Genomic DNA, 18,752 nt, shown 5'->3' on the forward strand with positions numbered 1-18,752 from the left:
AGTTCACAAAAAAGACATGCATGATTAGAGACAAAGATAGAAAGGTAATTGGAACAAGAACCAGATCTAGAGGTAATGTATTTCAGTTGAATCCTACTGAAATGACATGTTTGGTTGCAAAGGTAGATGACAGTTGGTTATGGCATAAGAGATTTGGTCATATGAACTTTGACAGTATTGTGAAGACTAGTAGTATGTTTGCAGTTAGAGATTTGCCTAAGATTGTAAAACCTACTAACACAATTTGCAAGAATGTGTTTTGGCAAAACATAATAGAACTTCTTTTCCCTGCAAGAAGTTTACTACTATAACGAAATTGGAGATTGTAGACACAGAGCTCAGCGATCATACGAAGACTAAAGGATTCTATGGTGAAAGGTATTTCATGATTTTAGTTGATGACTTTTCTATAATGATGTGGGTTGCATTTCTTAAAGAGAAATCTGAGGCATTTGATAGGTTCAAGATATTCAAGAATGGAGTTGAGAATGAGTCAGGCATGAAAATTAAATGTTTAAGATTAGATAAAGGAGGAGAGTTTACTTCAAATGAATTTAACATGTTATGTGAAGCTAATGGAATCAAGCCAGTTATCAGCTCCAAGAACCCCTGAATAGAATGGTATAGCAGAGAGAAGAAACAGGTCAGTTACAAAAGCAGCAAGAGCTATGTTAGCAGAGAATGATGTATCCAAGATGTTTTGGAGAGAAGTTGTGAATACAACAGTCTACACTATGAACAGAGTACAGGTCAGGAAAAACACAAACAAGATCCCTTATGAACTGTGGTTTGGTCACTCACCTACAGTTAAGTATTTCATAATTTTTGGCAGTAAGTGTTGTATCAAAAGAGATGATGATATTGGTAAGTTTGATGCTAGAAGTGATGATGGTATGTTTCTTGGTTATTCATTGAAAAACAAGGCTTATAGATGTTATAATCTGAGAATTAAGACTATTATGGAAAGTGCAAATGTGAGAGTTGATGAGAAATTCAAGATACAAGAAAGAATAGTTGATTGCAATTCAGATGATGGCGTTGTTACTAAACCGGGGAATGATGAAGTATTCCTTGAGACTAACAATGATTTGTAGAATGAAGGAGAGCCAAGGCAGGAACAAAGCTCAGATACTTCAACAGAGCCAAGAGTTGAGATAACAAATCCTACTTCGGGAGAATATGACAAAGAATCATCCACTCGAGCAAATCATCGAAAACAGAGACAAAGGTGTGATGACAAGAAGCAGAGTCAATGAAGAACTATGTTTGATATCTCAAGTTGAACCTAAGAATGCAGATGAAGCATGTAAAGATGATCATTGGAAACAATCTATGAAAGAGGAATTGGATCAGATAGTAAAGAATGAGACATGGGAATTGATCCCCAGAGCAACAGACAAGAATGTGATAGGAACTAAATGGGTATTCAGGAACAAGATGAATGAACAAGGAGAAGTTGTAAGGAACAAGGCAAGATTGGTATGTAAAAGTTACTCACAGCAAGAAGGAATAGGCTATGATGAGACCTATGCTCTTGTGGCAAGAATAGAAGCAGTAAGATTATTCTTAGCACATGCAACATATAAGAAATTCAAAGTATATCAGATGGATGTCAAGTCAACATTTTTGAATGGAGAACTTGAAGAAGAGGTATACATTGAACAGCCTGAAGGTTGTCCTTTAACAGATGACAAGGACATAGTATGCAGACTGAAGAAAATATGGTATGGCTTGAAGCAAGCACCTAGAACTTGGTATGCAAGGTTGGGAAAGCATTTGACAAAGCTTGGATAGAGCAAAGGTATGGCAAATAGCAATCTCTATTGGAAAGAAATTGATGATGGATGGATGATTTTGGTAATATTTGTTGATGATATCATATTTGGAGAAAATGGTGATGAAAGTGACAAGTTTGCAGAAGAAATGAAGAAGGAATTTTAAATGAGTATGATAGGAGAAATGAAATATTTTCTAGGATTACAGATTGTGCAGAATAAAGAAGGAATTTTTATTTCTCACACTAAGTACTTGAAGAATATACTGAAAAGGTTGGGTTTGGAAACATGTAAACCTGTTGGAACACCCATGGTAACTAGACACAAGTTATCTACAAAAGATGAGACACTTACTGTTGAGCAGAAGAAGTATAGATCTATGATTGGAGGATTGCAATATTTGACTCACACAAGGCCAGATAAAGCAAATGCAGTTGGAATTATTGCAAGATTCCAAGTTGATCCCAAAGAAGCACATTATGCAATAGTTAAAAGGATATTTAGATACCTAAAAGGAACACTAGAATTCGGATTGTGGTATGATAGATCTAATGATTTCACTCTAAGTGCTTATACTGATGCTGATTGGGCAGGTAGTATGGATGATAGAAAGAGCACCAAGGGTGGAGCCTTCTTTCTTGGAGGAAGATTAGTTTCTTGGCTAAGCAAGAAGTAGGATTGTACCTCACAAAGTACAGCGGAAGCAGAATATGTTGTAGTAGCAAACAATTGTAATCAAGCTGCTTGGATGAAACAAATGCTGAAGGATATAAGGATAGAATTTAGTGAACCTATTGTCGTATATTGTGACAACACAAGCACAGTAAATATGTCTAAGAATCTAGTGCTGCATTCTAAGACTAAGCACATTTCTATCAAGTATCACATGTTGAGAGAGAAAGTTGCAGAAAAGGAAATTAGATTGGAGTATGTAAGCACTAAAGAGCAGATTGCAGATATATTCACTAACCCTCTTCCCAAAAAGACTTGAGTATTTGCGAGGTATGCTAGGGGTTATGCCCCTTCCTACATCAAAGTAGAAGATGCAAGAGTGCATCAATTCAGTGTAACAGAGCACTATTGTTTGTCTGCACTGAATGTTGATGCTTCCTGTATGGGAGAGTATCTTTGATGGACAAAGTCATCTAGGACTCTTGTTGGATGTTGTTTTTGAACAGTGTCTTTGGACACTTGAGCTAAGTAAGAATCAGTTGTTGCAGAGTTTTGATGGTTGCTAATACCTTTGACATTGATGTCAATGGGGAAGAAGTTAGTCTGGAAAACAAAAGTTAGCATGAAGAACAAGTACAACATGTTCAGAAGAAGTACAAAATGGAATGATAGTTTGATGGAAAGCACATTGAGGTATATCAATGGGGGAGAATGATTGATTAAGAGGATCTGAAGAGAAAGATTAACAGTTTTTAATTGTTGGTATTCTTGGAATTAGATTTTTTCATCTATGTTGTCATCAATGCCAAAGGGGGAGATTGTTGGAAGCATGAATGCTGATGATATCCCTATGGGGGAATACTGTAGATGATATGTTACATTCATGACTGAGTTTGTCATTGATATCAACATAGTAGTCTTCTGTGGTATCTGATAGTAGAACAACGGAAAGATCAAGTTGGTACAGATAGCTAGTTGAGTATTCTCACTATTGGAGGTTATGGGAGATACTTTTGAGTATCTAGTATATGCAGTTAACGTCGGGTGAAGAAATGTTAAGTCTAGAAGAATTTATGTAAGTTTGGTGATGTCTATTCTGAGATAGAGTTTACAGAGGCATGTTCTGGTAAACTTATTATATCTCTTAGCAAAATTGTTATTCTGAGAATCGAGGTTGAGGATGTAAAGAAGACATGTTGATGATGACGTAGCTATGCTCACTCGTCATAATGTTGCATATACGTGAAGTTATTTAAATTGCAAGGCAAAAGATTAATGTTATCGCTAAGTGTAACGTGTTCTTAATGTGGTCCTATAATAGTTAATTGAGAAGGTGTAACAGCCGACTCAGGGAATTGTTTTATGGATTTGGTATAAAGGAAGGACATTTTCCTTTATCATGAGTATCGAAGAGAAGTGATTGTAAGCAGCACGAAGAGTGGAATGCGAAGTTGAGCAGAGCATAGTGGAAGTGAAGGAAACTTCATTGCCGAGGTTTTATTGTGTGATCCGAAGTTTGATATTTGGATCCAAGGTTCGTGACTTGGTCTACAAGGTCTGACAGTGATTGGTTCGGTTGACAGAATAGAGGAAAGAGAAACCTAACAGTAAATTACTTGTTTGGGTAGTGAGCTTTTCTTGTAATTGAAATTGCATGTTTAGCAGTGGGCTCTTCTTGCATACATTGTACCACAACTCCTAACAGGGATTCAAAGTCTCCTAATGGGGACTCTATGTACTAAATGTTGTAATAGACTCCTAATAGGGTCCATCCTTTAGCAATAAATATTTATATTAGTACATATCTTGTGGGCATCATTCCCACAGGGATTTTCCCTCTAATCAAGGGTTTCCCTAGTAAACATATCTGGTGTAATTGTCTATGTGCATCTTGTTATGGTTGTTGTTTACTTTGGTTGAATGGGTAACCTTATTTAAGGTGGATAAATGTTTTAATTATTGGATAACTGATTCACCCCCCATCCCCCCCTCCCCCCCGTTCACAGTTATCTTGGTGGATTATTGTTTCTAACATGGTATACGGTGAGCATTATCGAGAAGCAATTTTGGAGAGGGGAGGACCGTCATGTCCCCTATGGTGATGGAGTTCTACCACTCTATTGTGTCGGCTTAGAGGTATAGAAAACAAATTGCCATGTCTTTGTATTTCAAAGAAACAATATTCCAATGAAAACCTTGTTCAAGAAGTTTCACATGCTTGAATCCAAACCCATATCTACACCCACTGAATCAGGATTGCAGTTTTCACCCATCTCCTAACAACAATGCAACCCTCTATTGACAGTTGATTTGAGGTGTGATTGACCTGATCCACACTAGTCCAGATTTCAGCTATGTTGTCAATTTATTTCATGGTTCACATCCTAACTCAATTTTGTGTCTCGTGGGAGAGACAAAATTGCAAAAGGATAAAGTTATAAACAGTTCAAAGTATGATGAAGTCCATCAATACATTGGATAAGCTTAATAATAAGATCATCATGAATGATATAAGATTGGCGGATATGATCACTTATTCACACATTGGCATAGGTCAAATTGAAGTTGTCATTGATATTAAACATGAGAACAATATGGTCATAAGGAGTATGTAATGTCCCCATTCCCAAGATGGATTTTAATAATAATAGAGTTTAAATACATGAAAAAATAATTAAATAAATAGTAAAATCTTATTATTTAAATAATAATACCAAAAATAGAGAAATAAATAAATGATACGATATAATTAAGAATATAAAAATAATGATATAACAAGTTATCTATTATCAACATAATCAAGAAACAAATATATTATATAATATAATTATAATAGTAATATAATAGTAATGATAGATGATAAAATAAATAATTAAAATTAAATTATGCTTTAAGCATAAACAATATAAAGATATGTATAAACAAAGGGATACAGGCCGTACCAAAAGGAGTCTATGAGATATATGTAATATGATTTGAATTCTTTCTAAAAGGATATCACCGACAGATTAGAAGAATATGTATTTATCAGATTTGAATAAAACTAAAGAGGGACATTATAATGGTATCAGAGCATGATCTTGCCATCCTGTGAAAAATAGTGAATGTAAACATATGATGAAGGAGAATAAGGAAAATTATAGATGAAAGTGGAAAACCATTGAAGTACAAGTAAGGGAGTTGGAACAAATATAGTATGCTGAATGATCACAGAGGATAGAGGATACAAATACTTCAGATATAGATTATTTCAGATATTGGATCAACAAATCAGTTGAAGCATTCAAATAGGGATTCACTGCTTCTTATAAAATATGGTCTGCCTGATATAAATTTTAATCAGCATTAGCAAAGGATACAAATTAAACTAAGAGTCCAGATTTTGGAGAGTATTTCAGATGAGAATCACTAATGATCAACATATAAATAAAGGGATAAGCAATCAGATTCAAATAAAAGAACAATATGAGGCTGGATAATTCAGGAAAATAATAAGAGAATGATATTCCTCTATATGAGATCTTAATATTATGGGCATAAAGTCTCATAATTCTGGTCTGCAGGAATTTGTGATTGAGATAGAAAATCGAAGGAACGACATTCAAATGGTAGGGATGTTAAATTCTAGGATCTCTGCAAATGTAATAATATTGCCGTTATAATTGATATGTTTCAAATGTAGATCCCAAACTCTTATAAATATAAGAGTAGGAGACATGTCTCATGAAGAGACATGTCTTTATGATTAATCATTTTTAGTTAACATATATTACAATATAACATATGATATATATATATAATATCAACATTGCATCTTAAGATTAAATCAATCCGACTGTAGCTATAATCTTAACACTCCTTTTTAGCTCAGGAGAATTTGTTATAGAGCACAATATGCTCTCAAGTATATGGAGATATATCATCTCAATGTGATATTTATGGATATCAACAAAAATCCATCAACTCACACATATATTAACATATATTAGATATGGAATTTGCTTCAATTTACTATGAGGCTAAATTTCTCAACACTCCCTCTTTTTCAAAGAGAGATTTAAAGCAATTTGATTACAAGATTTGGACACCACCTTAAGTGTGGTCTATGATAGATTTAAGTTATGGTGTCCAGCAAGATCCGGCCCGAAGAGCCATAACAACTTTCACGGTGTCCGACAAAATCCAGCTCAAAGAACTATGATAAGTTGGTTATCAAGGTGTCCGGCGAAATCCAGCCCGAAGAACCATGATAACACTTGCTCCAACACATTTTGGTGTTAGGAGATAGGTCTACTATTGATAAGATCATCACCTTTCAATAGTTACCTTCTGTTCATTATCATAACTCCCAACACTCTGGGACAACAACTTAATGTAATCTGTTATGATAACAGTTCCAACTATTGATAATATCGTCACCTTTCAATAGCTCCCTTCTAAATATATACATCAATGAAAAATTGTTACCTTTCATGACATAATCACAACAACATCATGTAGTAACTCACATGATAACCACCATGAACCAAGTCAAAGGGTGGACCCACCATAGCTGCTACTAGAGGGTGGAACAATGGTTTTCACCTCAGACTCTCTCTCATAGAGGAGAGTGCATTACAAAGAATTTCTCTTAGAACTTCTCCTCATAGAGAGATATCATCCATAAAGGATTGCATCTCAAAATTTATCCCTCTGAACATCGATCCTAAGAAGTCAGGTTTTTTGGTTACGTCCTCAAAAACTCTCTTCCCCAAGGATTCTTGTCTCCAACGTTACCTTAGAAGAAGTGTCATACTCCCTCTTCATGTAGAAGGATCTCATAATTTCAATCATCAAGGATGTTTGCTTCAAGAGCCTCGCTTCATCCATCTTGATCATCAAGGTCTTTAGAGCTATTATCATTAGATTGAGTTTGCACAATATTTGGTTGCATGTGTAGAGTATCAACCTTCTTTTTTGTTAAGAACATCCTCAAACATAAAGGAAAAGATCAAGGCAAATAACCTTTATAGTATGCATAAAATTACAAATGAGAGACTACAAAGAGTAGATAAAAGTAAAAGATAAAAATACTTATCTACACATGAAGATTCAAAAATTGTCTTTTTAGATTATCTGAGAATGGAACAAGTGGGATGGAACATTGACTATTATTCACACCACAATGTAAAATTTCCACTCATTCTTATATTGTTGAACAATTTTGTGTCAAATATGACAGCTCCTTTTTTAAATTCCAACTTGCTCTTTTCGTCCATAGAAGGTCCAAACATTCATTTAGTTTAATAGTAGAAGCAAACATGTCCTTCCACTTTATCAAACTCGTCCACAATACACCAATATCTTGATTAAGTATAATTGTGCCACATGAATGACTATACAACTCATACGTCAAGTTTCATTCATCAAGGAGAGACTCATAAATGGTTCAAATGAATTCTTAACGAATTCAGTAACATCTCACAACAACTCAAATTACCTTACAGTAACTTTTGCAAATAAAAGTGCCATCATTTAGAAGTCATCACTTCCTCATGACGTACATAGGGGGTGGGTGCATCAAAATCACAGTCACAAGGTATATTCATGAATCACAGTCCTCTTGACTGCTACAATTTATGGATCACTAGAGAATCCATCTTAATATGGTTTACTCCCTCTGAATCAATATGACTGAGATCATTGAAGGTTGACAGAATCACACTCTCTATCTTCTCCCTCTCTTTCTAGGTTGCCTCTACTGAAATGTTAGTCTGCCTTTGAATCTCAATTATTTGAGCGCCTCATCTAATGATGCTTCTGATGAAGCATCAAACTCCCTTTGAGGTTGATATCAATCCTCCTTTACCTGTAAGAACATTCTCGGAGGAAAATATCAAGGCAACTAGCTCGTATAGAAATATAAATAAGAGAGAGACAATTAGATAATATCCAAGGATAATAATAATATTAAGAATAATCAATTATTCATAATAATCACAACAATGTAATATTGTCTCTTCCCTCTAAACAATATAATTATTTTAATGTTCGAGTGACATTCTTATTTATAACTAATCATATTCAATATTTATAATTTTACTCAAATTGTGTTCTATTTTATATTCTCGTTAGCAATATTATAAAAGTCACAATATTACTAATAATTCAAATTCAAATAACTATTAACATAGTTCAAATTACCTTGACGGCGGGTCCATTTTTATGTGTTGTGCAATCTGTTACATTATTAGTGGTTGACGTGGACAACACTTATTGAGAGGTGAAGTCAAAAAAAGTACAATACGTTCTTACTCATCTCAATAACTTCATCTAGATAACTGTATGGAAGATATAGTTTATTTTCCTCGTAAATCCTTAAATCACTCAGTAAAACTTATAACTCTTGGTGGCTCCACCATCAACATGGTCGCCTTGTTTCAAGCATTCATAATAAATTCTCCATCATAAATAATACTTAGCCCCCTAAATCACAGATTTGGTGGTGCCCACGTGAAGTGTCAATCATTTAATCTTACACCATATCATACGTATCCTTCATTCCTTTTCATAGTCTGTGCACTTGCTGACTATATTATAATTAATTAGCCGATAGGCTTTCACCTGGGCGATAGCCCATCGGGAATTCCTCACGCTGCAGCTTGTGACGGCCGGGAAATTCAGTTCGCGGCTCCGGTTTCCGGCTCACTTTTTGATGAGTGGAATGGAAAGCTACTGAGCGGTGGATGACGTGGATGGGGTCTTGCACGTTGCCGACTTTGGCCGACACCGAATTTCTTGGGATGCCAACTTACATTTATCAGCAAACTGTATTCAGATCAGAGCTAAAGCTTTGCATCCATGAAACTAGATCTTACTTAGGAACAGCTTGTTACCTTCTGGGAGTAACAAGGAATGCCCGGATCTGAATATGGGTGACTGTAAACCTTGACACAAGCTCTGTTTTGAAATCAACAGCTGTAGTTTTTTCAGTGCTGTTAGGTCCAGTTTAGCTTGGGCCTTGTCATATGGAAATCAGCAGTAGAGAGGAAAGCTCAATTTCTCCCTTGGAAGTTATGCACTGCAAACTTGTTCTAAATGAATGCCCAACCTTCTGTACTACTCAAATTCTCAAGTGCATATTCCGCCACAAAAGAGAAACCATTAAACATATTTTCTGGACTTATAATTATGCACAGCAAATCTGTCATGACTCATAATAGGATGATTTCACTTCCTATCATAAAACTAACCTGGAAATCTACATTTTCATTGTGGATCCCTGTCTCTGGTCAAATAGCACTACACATTAACTATTTGGGAAGATAAGTGCTAACATATTTGGAGGGGGGATCTATGCCTCTGGTCAAATAAAAATACACATTACGTATTTGTCAAGATAAGTACTATACCCCTGTACCAAATAGCAGTACCCATCAACTACTCATGTATATGGAGTGAATTAATACCTCAGGCCAAATATCAGTACGCATCAAGTTTTTATATACGTGGAGTGAAACTCTACCCCCATACCAAATAGCAGTACACATTACTGCTTATGTATTTGAACTTTGGAATGAATCTCTATACCAGGGCCAATAGCGATACACATGAAATATCAGGTAAATGTTCATGTCTTTGAGTGAAACTATACTCCACACCAAATAGTAATACACATTAAATATATGGCAAGTTAGGCGCTTATATATCCTTGTGCTCTTTGTGTATCCCCTGCCTTTTGACATTTGATTGGAAACTTGTTTAGGCCTCATCTGGCGTGCTCTCTGTAGAACATGTTCTATTGGACAAGAATTTGTGACTGCATTTTGAGAGAGAAAATATTGCACAACAAATTGTGTGCATCAAAAATAATTTTTCAACCAAGCCCAGCAACTAAAGAATACATGTCCATCTGGAATCATCATCAAATGTGTACAGATATGTATTTTAGTCAATGAAAAGTACACATGTAAAGATAATACTATTGCTAAAACACTTATGATTCAATCAATTTAATGGAAGACAACCTTGTGGTATTTTATGTATTACCAATTTCTTAGATCACAATGTAAGCTTAATCAGACAAGGTAATTCCTCTTGTAAGTACTCAGATAGATTTCAGCATTGGCATTATTCTTATTTGCTGATCTACAGTTCATTTGGACCAGTTAGATTTTGAAATAAAAAATTTATGCAACTTGTTCCAGAATTTTAAAGCTGCTTTGCAATCCCTCACGCCTATCGGCTATACACTTGCACCCTGCCCCGGTGCAAGCGCTAGTATACGCCGTTTAGGATATAAGTTTATCTGCAGGATCGTTTCTTTGATAGCCTTTAAATCGCCATCACATTTTTGTCTATCGCTGCTCTTCCATCCTGACAACCTATATTTTTCTTTTCATAATTATATTTGCATTGAACTTTATAACTGTAGATTGATGTGTATGTCTTCCAACATTATCAGGTGCTCTTAAATAATATTATTCCCCAACTTGTGCACTCCATATCTGACGAGGAACTGTTCATTGCTGTGGATATAAACTCCATTTGAATCCTTTTGTTTATCGATGACATCTGGCACCATCAATCTTTGCATTGAATATGCTCTTGATATGAGCCCTTGTTGCATTGAAGCTTTTGTCGTATTTCTAGAAAATGGTATCTATTGCAAGTCTTAATACTTTAGTCTTGTAATTGTTTGGTAATGTCTACAGTATCACTGTGGATTCCTTTAATGGTATAAAGATCTGCACGGCATCGCTCCTTGCCATTCTAATATTCACACTTTTTCACATTAACGTTATTGATGTTGATTAATTCACTGACTTCTAACCCTTGTCATTTGACTTCTATTCATAATTGTTGCTATGTAGATATTTATTCAAATCAAATCACTACATCCTTATAATGATCTGTCCAACAGTATGGCAAACTTTGTTCTTCAATTTGTTTGTGACGTGTCTCAATCACCAGTACATTTCTTTTAATATATTTGCTATTATGTATGCAGTTTTTAGAACTTATTTGCTGTGTATTATTTGGCCTTTGTGTAAGGTCATAATAAGCATTTAAGAATGTGTTGCCTTTATTTGATTGATTGATTGGTGTATTGTTTCAGCGATGTCTCTGTTCAGGATAATCTATCTTTCAATCTCTGTTACAAGATCCTTGTACACAGCCTTCATAGTGTTTATAATACCAGTTTTCTTTGAATCTTTATTGATGTCCTCATTTCTTTTATGCTGATTAAATTGTCTGTCTTTGCAATCTCAAAGTGTTTGATGCATATTTTAGTCCTCAGACTAACTCAAGTTGCTACATGATAATATAGATGATTACAATGATTTTGATAAATCTGTTTCTTCATTCCCACTGATCAATATATATATTTTCTCTAAGACTTTTGTTAAAGATGTGTTGTCAATTTATTCAAGACTTCTGATTCTATCTGCTGCATACTGATTTTTCATGTTTTGTCATCATGATCCTATCTTTTATTTGTTGTATCCACATTGTTGTTTTCCTTTGGTACATTTGCAGTTGGCTCTGATACCATGTTAAATTCTAGGATTTCTGCAAATGTAATAATATTGCCGTTATAATTGATATGTTTCAAATGCAGATCCCAAACTCTTATAAATATAAGAGTAGGAGACGTGTCTTTATGATTAATCATTATTAGTTAATATATATCACAATATAACATATGATTTTTATATATAATATATTATATATATATATATATATATATATATATATATATATATATATAATACATATGTATATATATAATATAATATAATATATTTGTAATCATATGTGTGTGTGTATCAACATTGCATCTTAAGATTAAATCAATCCAACTATACTTGTAGCTATAATCTTAACAAGGGAAACTGCAAGGAACATAAAATATATTAGAAGGATTATCTGTACGAGGAGACTGACAAATTTAATTATGTCTGCAAATTCGTATGCCATTTTAAAATATTCTCAGACTTAGTAATAAGGGAGCATCTATAAAGTTGTCCATAGAGAGAAACGTGGAAGAAGAAGTGCTAGCAAAGAGCAACAAAGAAATACGTAGACATAATAAAGTATACAGATAAAAACCAAACACCAGTACTGATATAAATTTCAGAAAAAGGAGTTTGGGGATACGTATGATATAGATGGGTAAGGCAATGACCTTGGAAACCTTCTGAGCGTACCCGAGGAAGCCAGGATTTAAATTATAGAGAACCGGTAATATTATTCAGGAATGGATATATTAGAATGGGTATTCTAAACAGTCAGCATTAGTGAACGGATTGGAGTCTTCATTAACTATTTCCCATTTTCTTTTCTGAAATTATATGGTGACTATTATTAAGAGCTAAAAAGAAAATATACGCAGCCAACATAATACATTCAACAATTAATACAGTCAGCAATCACATATGTGGGTAAAAAGACAATCTATCAATGAGTACACATGTTGATAAATAACATCATCCATGGCATTTTGAAGTTATCATCACATGAATTGAGATAATGAATTCAGTGGAAAAAAAGTGGTTTATCTTTGTGAAATTGTTGGTCAAACCCTCCAAGCATATGAGTAAATGCAACCAGCGATTTAAACCATACATCGGGATTGTGTTTTAGAATAGATAATAATAATATTCTAGGAATAAGATGCATTGGTTTATATTAAAGTCATCCTAAGACTGTGATTAAGGAGATAATAAACAACTATAAAGGAGCAAGTTTCAGTTAGAGTTCTCACAAGGGGATTGGTCAGATTATTGTTTACTGATTAAAACAATACATTACAAAGACTATGCGACTATCACTGAGTAACTGTAATTATATTTTCAAAGGTAGCAAAGAAAAGGAAAGAATTCAACACCCACCAGTATACAAAGAATATATAATTCTGCTATGCAAGAACCCATCATTCAAGTGCAAGGAAGCTGATGAGAAATATGTATAAGAATTAGAATGAAAGGTGGGACTTGAATATGAAGATGTAGAATACTAATTATATATAGGATTAATTCACGTGTATATTTAATCATCAAGTTTTAGATACTAAAATATTCTATTAAATATATAAAAATGATAAAAATATATGTTTTAGTAACATCATCTTTGGATTGGATAAGTTTACAAGAAGATCAAATATTGAAAATTATATTATTTAGAGAGAATACAAGGTTGTTGTCTCAATTCTTCTAAACCAACTTAGGAGGGGACATTATGATGGAGGAGAAGATAACCTAAATTTTAAACCAAATAGTTTTAAGAACAAAACATGATGGAAGTTGATAGCCATGTCGAAAACATAAGAATATTATGTCAAATAAATAATAAGTACAAGGCATTTGTTGTATTTGCAAATGTAAGGGAGTATGGTATTAGTTTCAAACAATAAGCATGAAAAGAACAAGAACAACCATACAAGGATAACACTTTGGAAGTCATTGATGAGGCATATAAGACAATATCACACTCTAGAAAAGGAATATCCAAAGACATGAATGGTAACAAAAGTTTATGACATGAAAGAGGCAATAAGGATTCAAGAGGATTGTATGACACTAAGTAACTATGAGACTTGGGAAGAGATAGAGTCTCTTTCAAAAAATAAAAAATAAAAAATTATAGAGATGGATAATCCTAAAGGGATATCCATAGAGGCCTTAGGACGAGATAAAGTCTCTCCTAAGGATTGCAAAGAGGGATAGTTCTAAAGGGATATCCATAGAGGCCTTAGGGTGAGATAAAGTCTCTCCTAAGGATTAAATAGAGATGGATATGCCTAAAAGGATATCCATAGAGACCTTAGGGTGAGATAAAACCTCTCCTAAGGATTAAATAGAGATGGATCGCCTAAAAGGATATTCATAGATGCCTTAGGGTGAGATAAAGTCTCTCCCAAGGATCTTATAGAGATGGGTAATCCTAAAGGGATACCCATAGAGGCCTTAGGATGAGATAAAAGTCTCTCCTAAGGATTAAAGAGAGAGGGATAATCCTAAAAGAATATCCCTTGTGATCTAGAATGAGACAAAGTCTCTCCTAAGAATCACAGAGATGAGTACATCCTAAAGGGATACTCATAGAGGCCTTAGGGTGAGATAAAGTCTCTCCTAAGGATTGTAGAGATGGATAAATTCCAAAAGGATATATAGAGGCCAAGGGCGGGGTAAAGTCTCCCCTAAGGTTTACAAATACATAGCAAAAGAGGGCATCCATAAGATTTGTGAAGAGATAAAGTCTATGCCAAAACTTATAAGGATTACTCATCATGACTTGTCATGGGTCAAAGAAAGGCAAAGTAAGGAGTGGGAAGTACACAATATTTCAAGATAAGTTTCTCCTTTAAAATCATTCTTAGTAATTTAAATCTAATCTTGTGATATTTAAATTTATATTTATAACTATTTAATCCCAAATTAAAATCGTTGTTGCAAGACTATTGATCAAATCACAAGGATCAAATATTGAATTGCTTGAGGACAAGCAATTTTTGGAAGGGTGGACTATAATGTCCCCATTCCCAAGATGGATTTTAATAATAATAGAGTTTAAATAAAAGAATGAAAGAATAAATAGTAAAATCTTATTATTTAAATAATAATACCAAAAATAGAGAAAGAAATAAATAATATGATATAATTAAGAATATAAAAATAATGATATAACAACTTATCTATTATCAACATGATCAAGAAACAAATATATAATATAATATAATTATAATAGTAATATAATAATAATGATAGGTGATAAAATAAATAATTAAAATTAAATTATACTATAAGCATAAACAAATTAAAGATATCTATAAACAAAGGGGCACAGCCCGTACCAAAAGGAGTCTATGAAATATATATAATATGATATGAATTCTTTCTAAGAGGATATCACTGGCGGATTAGAAGAATATATATTTATCAAATTTGAATAAAACTCAATAGGGACATTATAGAGTATGTTATAGAGACCAGGATTCAAGTTAAAATGTATGATGGCCTTTCAGCTCACAAAGAGAAAGCTCCAGGCCCTATCTTTATAAAGGAGGTTGATACAATTGGAACCAAATGATTTGATGGTGAAAATGAGATTTAAAGAGTTTATAATGAGCAGCAATGAAATAAGAATTTCCAGTGATGAATGTTTAGCAATTCACAATGAGCATTGAAGTAAAGAAAAAAACAGCAATTATATTTTGGAGAAAGTAGGCTCTATTAAACAACAATAATGTTGGTTGAAGAAATATAAGCAGTGATAATGAACATTAATTCATATTGACAAGTAGCGTTTATAATTTCAAAATAATGCTGAAAGTGTTAAAAAAGAATAATAATAGATGGAGCGATCTCAGTTTTTAAAAAGGCTGCGATATAAGTCAGATTCATATAGAGACAAGTCAGCAATAAATTGCCACGTAAGTTAACAAAAAGAAAGGTACAGATGTTATTCCAAAAGTCAGCCATTGAAATCTCTAAAGGCAGCAATTGCATTAGTCAAAGATATTTGCTTATATTAAAGGTAACAGTGATAGTAAATAAAGAAAAATTACAAGGCAGTAAGCAGTGGTTAATAGTGAACTTAATACTAAACAAAGGGAGTGACCCATGAAAAGCAACAATAAAGGGAAGCTATGCTGGTATAAGATGCATCTCTTAGTGAAGAGGTATAAATTGTGAAGAAATACGGAACAAGAAAAGGAGGGGAGAAATAAAAGGTTTATAAAAAGAGAAGTGGATAATAACAATTTGAATTGAGTTTTATGAAATGGAAAGGATCAAACATAATTGTAGGAAAGCACGGAAGGAGTGTAAAGACAACTGGGAAGCAGACAGGAATATAATTAAATTTAGAGCAGATAAACAACAGAATAAGAAATTAAGACAAAGCAGATATAAATACATATTGGCAGATCCCAAAAGAAACAAATGTGCCGATATAAAAGAAAATTTATGCAGGTATGACTGTGTTTAATATACATTAAAGGACACACACATGTATACACAGAGAGAGAGATTTTCCAGATTTAATATAAGAAGGTTATTTCAGATTTGAGCAGAAGAATATGAAGAGTTTGGAGCAGATATGACTGTGTTTAATATAAATTAAAGTACACACACACATATACAGAGAGAGAGAGAGAGATTTTCCAGATTTAATATAATAAGGTTATTTCAGATTTGAGCAGAAGAATATGAAGAGTTTGGAGCAGATTGTGACCTCTTTGTGGCAGAATTGTGACCAGGTTTATAGCAGCTTAAAAGGTGGTATCAAGACTTAACTGTGAACGGAAATGAGCAGAAGTCTTAATATAGTTGAAAACCCTTTAATCTTGCTTGTCATGATCAGATCCCTCTTGTGCAACTGCAATCCCTTATAGTACATTGCACATATATCAGCATACTCAGATCTGTCTTAGATAGGTGATCCGTTGCAATTACATTCAATATACATATCAGATGTCCAAATTAAGGTTCATCCAACTGGTATTGATTGATTATAGTTCTCACCATCTTTACACAAGCATAATGGACAAATCTAATCCTTGCAGATTATTAAGATAATTGATTACATTTGCCACTCTCCCAACTGGTTTGAGTACAAGTTTGGTAGAAAGAAGACTTGCAATTGAATTTTAAAGAATGCAGTCCCAATACTGAAAGGAATAATTAGGAGACATTACAATATAGCATTTAGTGGCCGCAAATCACCTTTCACAGCACTAATAGGTAATTTATTTTGAAGCTGATCCAAACAGACATTCTTTGTTTTCTTACTTTAATCACTTATAGCCATGTTAACCATAGTCGACATGTGTTATGAAAGGCAAAAAAAAATTTAAGTTATTGAACTTCCATCTTTGAAACCTTTTGTTTTATCGACAATGTGTCTCTTTACCCGGCCATTTATAGAGCCTTGGGGAGTTCTATGTGAGCCAAGCACCTTTACTAGTTGAACAACTTATATTTTTTCTAGTCTTTTAGTAATTGATATGTTGTATTACAATTACTTGATTATGATACATGTTTGCTTGCTTATGAGGTGTGTTTGGTATATGGCAGTGTTCAAAAGGAACCACGGGATAGAATGACAGCCACAGATCTATTGGTAATAAATACTTCCTGGATATTTTTATAATTGTTGATTCAGTAGCTTTTAAGTACTTTTACATTAGCAGGCTACTGTTAGGGTATATTGTTTTGAATTAATCTACATACTATGGGAAATTGCAACTTGATTGGATGTTATCTTTTTTGTTTAAGGCAACTTGGTGGTAATTGCAACTTGATTGTATGTTTTTTTGGTAAGCTGACTTAATGTGAATTATTAACAGAATCACCCATTCATCAAGAAATATGAAGACCAAAATGTTGATCTTGCAGCTCTGATTGGCAATCTATCATCACCTGCATAGTTCTTGCATAATTCACCAAATTGAACGTTTAGTGGTTCCATAGTAAATATGGACCCAGAGGATGATACTTCCTTAATAAAACAATGTTGTAACTTCTAGTGGAGTACATCTTAATGTGCACAAATGATTACAGATATTCTGATTGTTTTTGGCACAAGCAATTATTCTACACCTTTGATATCATGCGGGTGAAGAAATTACATCATTCCCATGGTCTTTATTTATGATTCTTGGAAGAAAGTCGCACTTTTTACTAAAAAGATGGTTTCAGATTGTTATTAACATTTGCTTTTAGAGGCAAGCATGCCTGAGATGCTATAAGATAGTTATTTAAGAAATCTGGGCAAAGCCTTCCCTATTTAGTTATGGATAAATTCTTTTTCCTGTGTGCAAGATTGCTATTTTAGCTGATCCAGCAAAGGGTACTCTTCCTCTGTGCACGTTTATGTATAGTCGATACAGGCTTCAAGTCAGAGCCAACCTTCAAAATGTGAATTTTCTATGGGTGAGTGTGTTTATATGAAAATTTGCTCTGTCTTCTTTGAATGGTGCTTGAATTTATTGTTGATTTAATTCAGACATTAATTCCTGAGAATGTACTAGTAGTCTAGTATGATAGTCAACTTATGTTGCTCAATAACATTCTGATATCAGATTTATTTCTTATTTTTTGTATTTCTACGCATATTTCTTCATGCCTGAAACCTTTAACTATCAATGAAACATATTGCATAATTGCTGAAACAGTATCAAATGAAGCATGCGGCCAGCTGGGATTTTTTATGCAGGGGCATCGTCAGGAAAACTTGATTTATCATATTTGTCTAATTTGGCTTGTTAAACTTCAGTTTGAAATTAGTTTAAGGACTAGTTGCAGAAGCTGGAACAGAATG

General features: G+C 33.7%; 1 protein-coding gene across 1 annotated transcript in view; it reads left to right on the forward strand.

Annotated features, from left to right (window-relative positions):
* Positions 1-18,405, forward strand: part of LOC149538479 (mitogen-activated protein kinase kinase 1-like) — a 121,758-nt gene extending 103,353 nt beyond the window's left edge. The window contains exons 8-9 of the mRNA XM_089799810.1: positions 17,507-17,552; positions 17,779-18,405. Of these exons, the coding sequence (XP_089655936.1) occupies positions 17,507-17,552; positions 17,779-17,859 (127 nt within the window). The 3' untranslated portion in view covers positions 17,860-18,405. The remainder of the gene's footprint in view (positions 1-17,506; positions 17,553-17,778) is intronic.
* Positions 18,406-18,752: the final 347 nt, after the last annotated feature.

This window comes from Cupressus sempervirens, chromosome 9, assembly GCF_028749045.1.
Source record: "Cupressus sempervirens isolate cs-2001-9-10 chromosome 9, ASM2874904v1, whole genome shotgun sequence".
NCBI classification, from domain to species: Eukaryota; Viridiplantae; Streptophyta; class Pinopsida; order Cupressales; family Cupressaceae; genus Cupressus; species Cupressus sempervirens.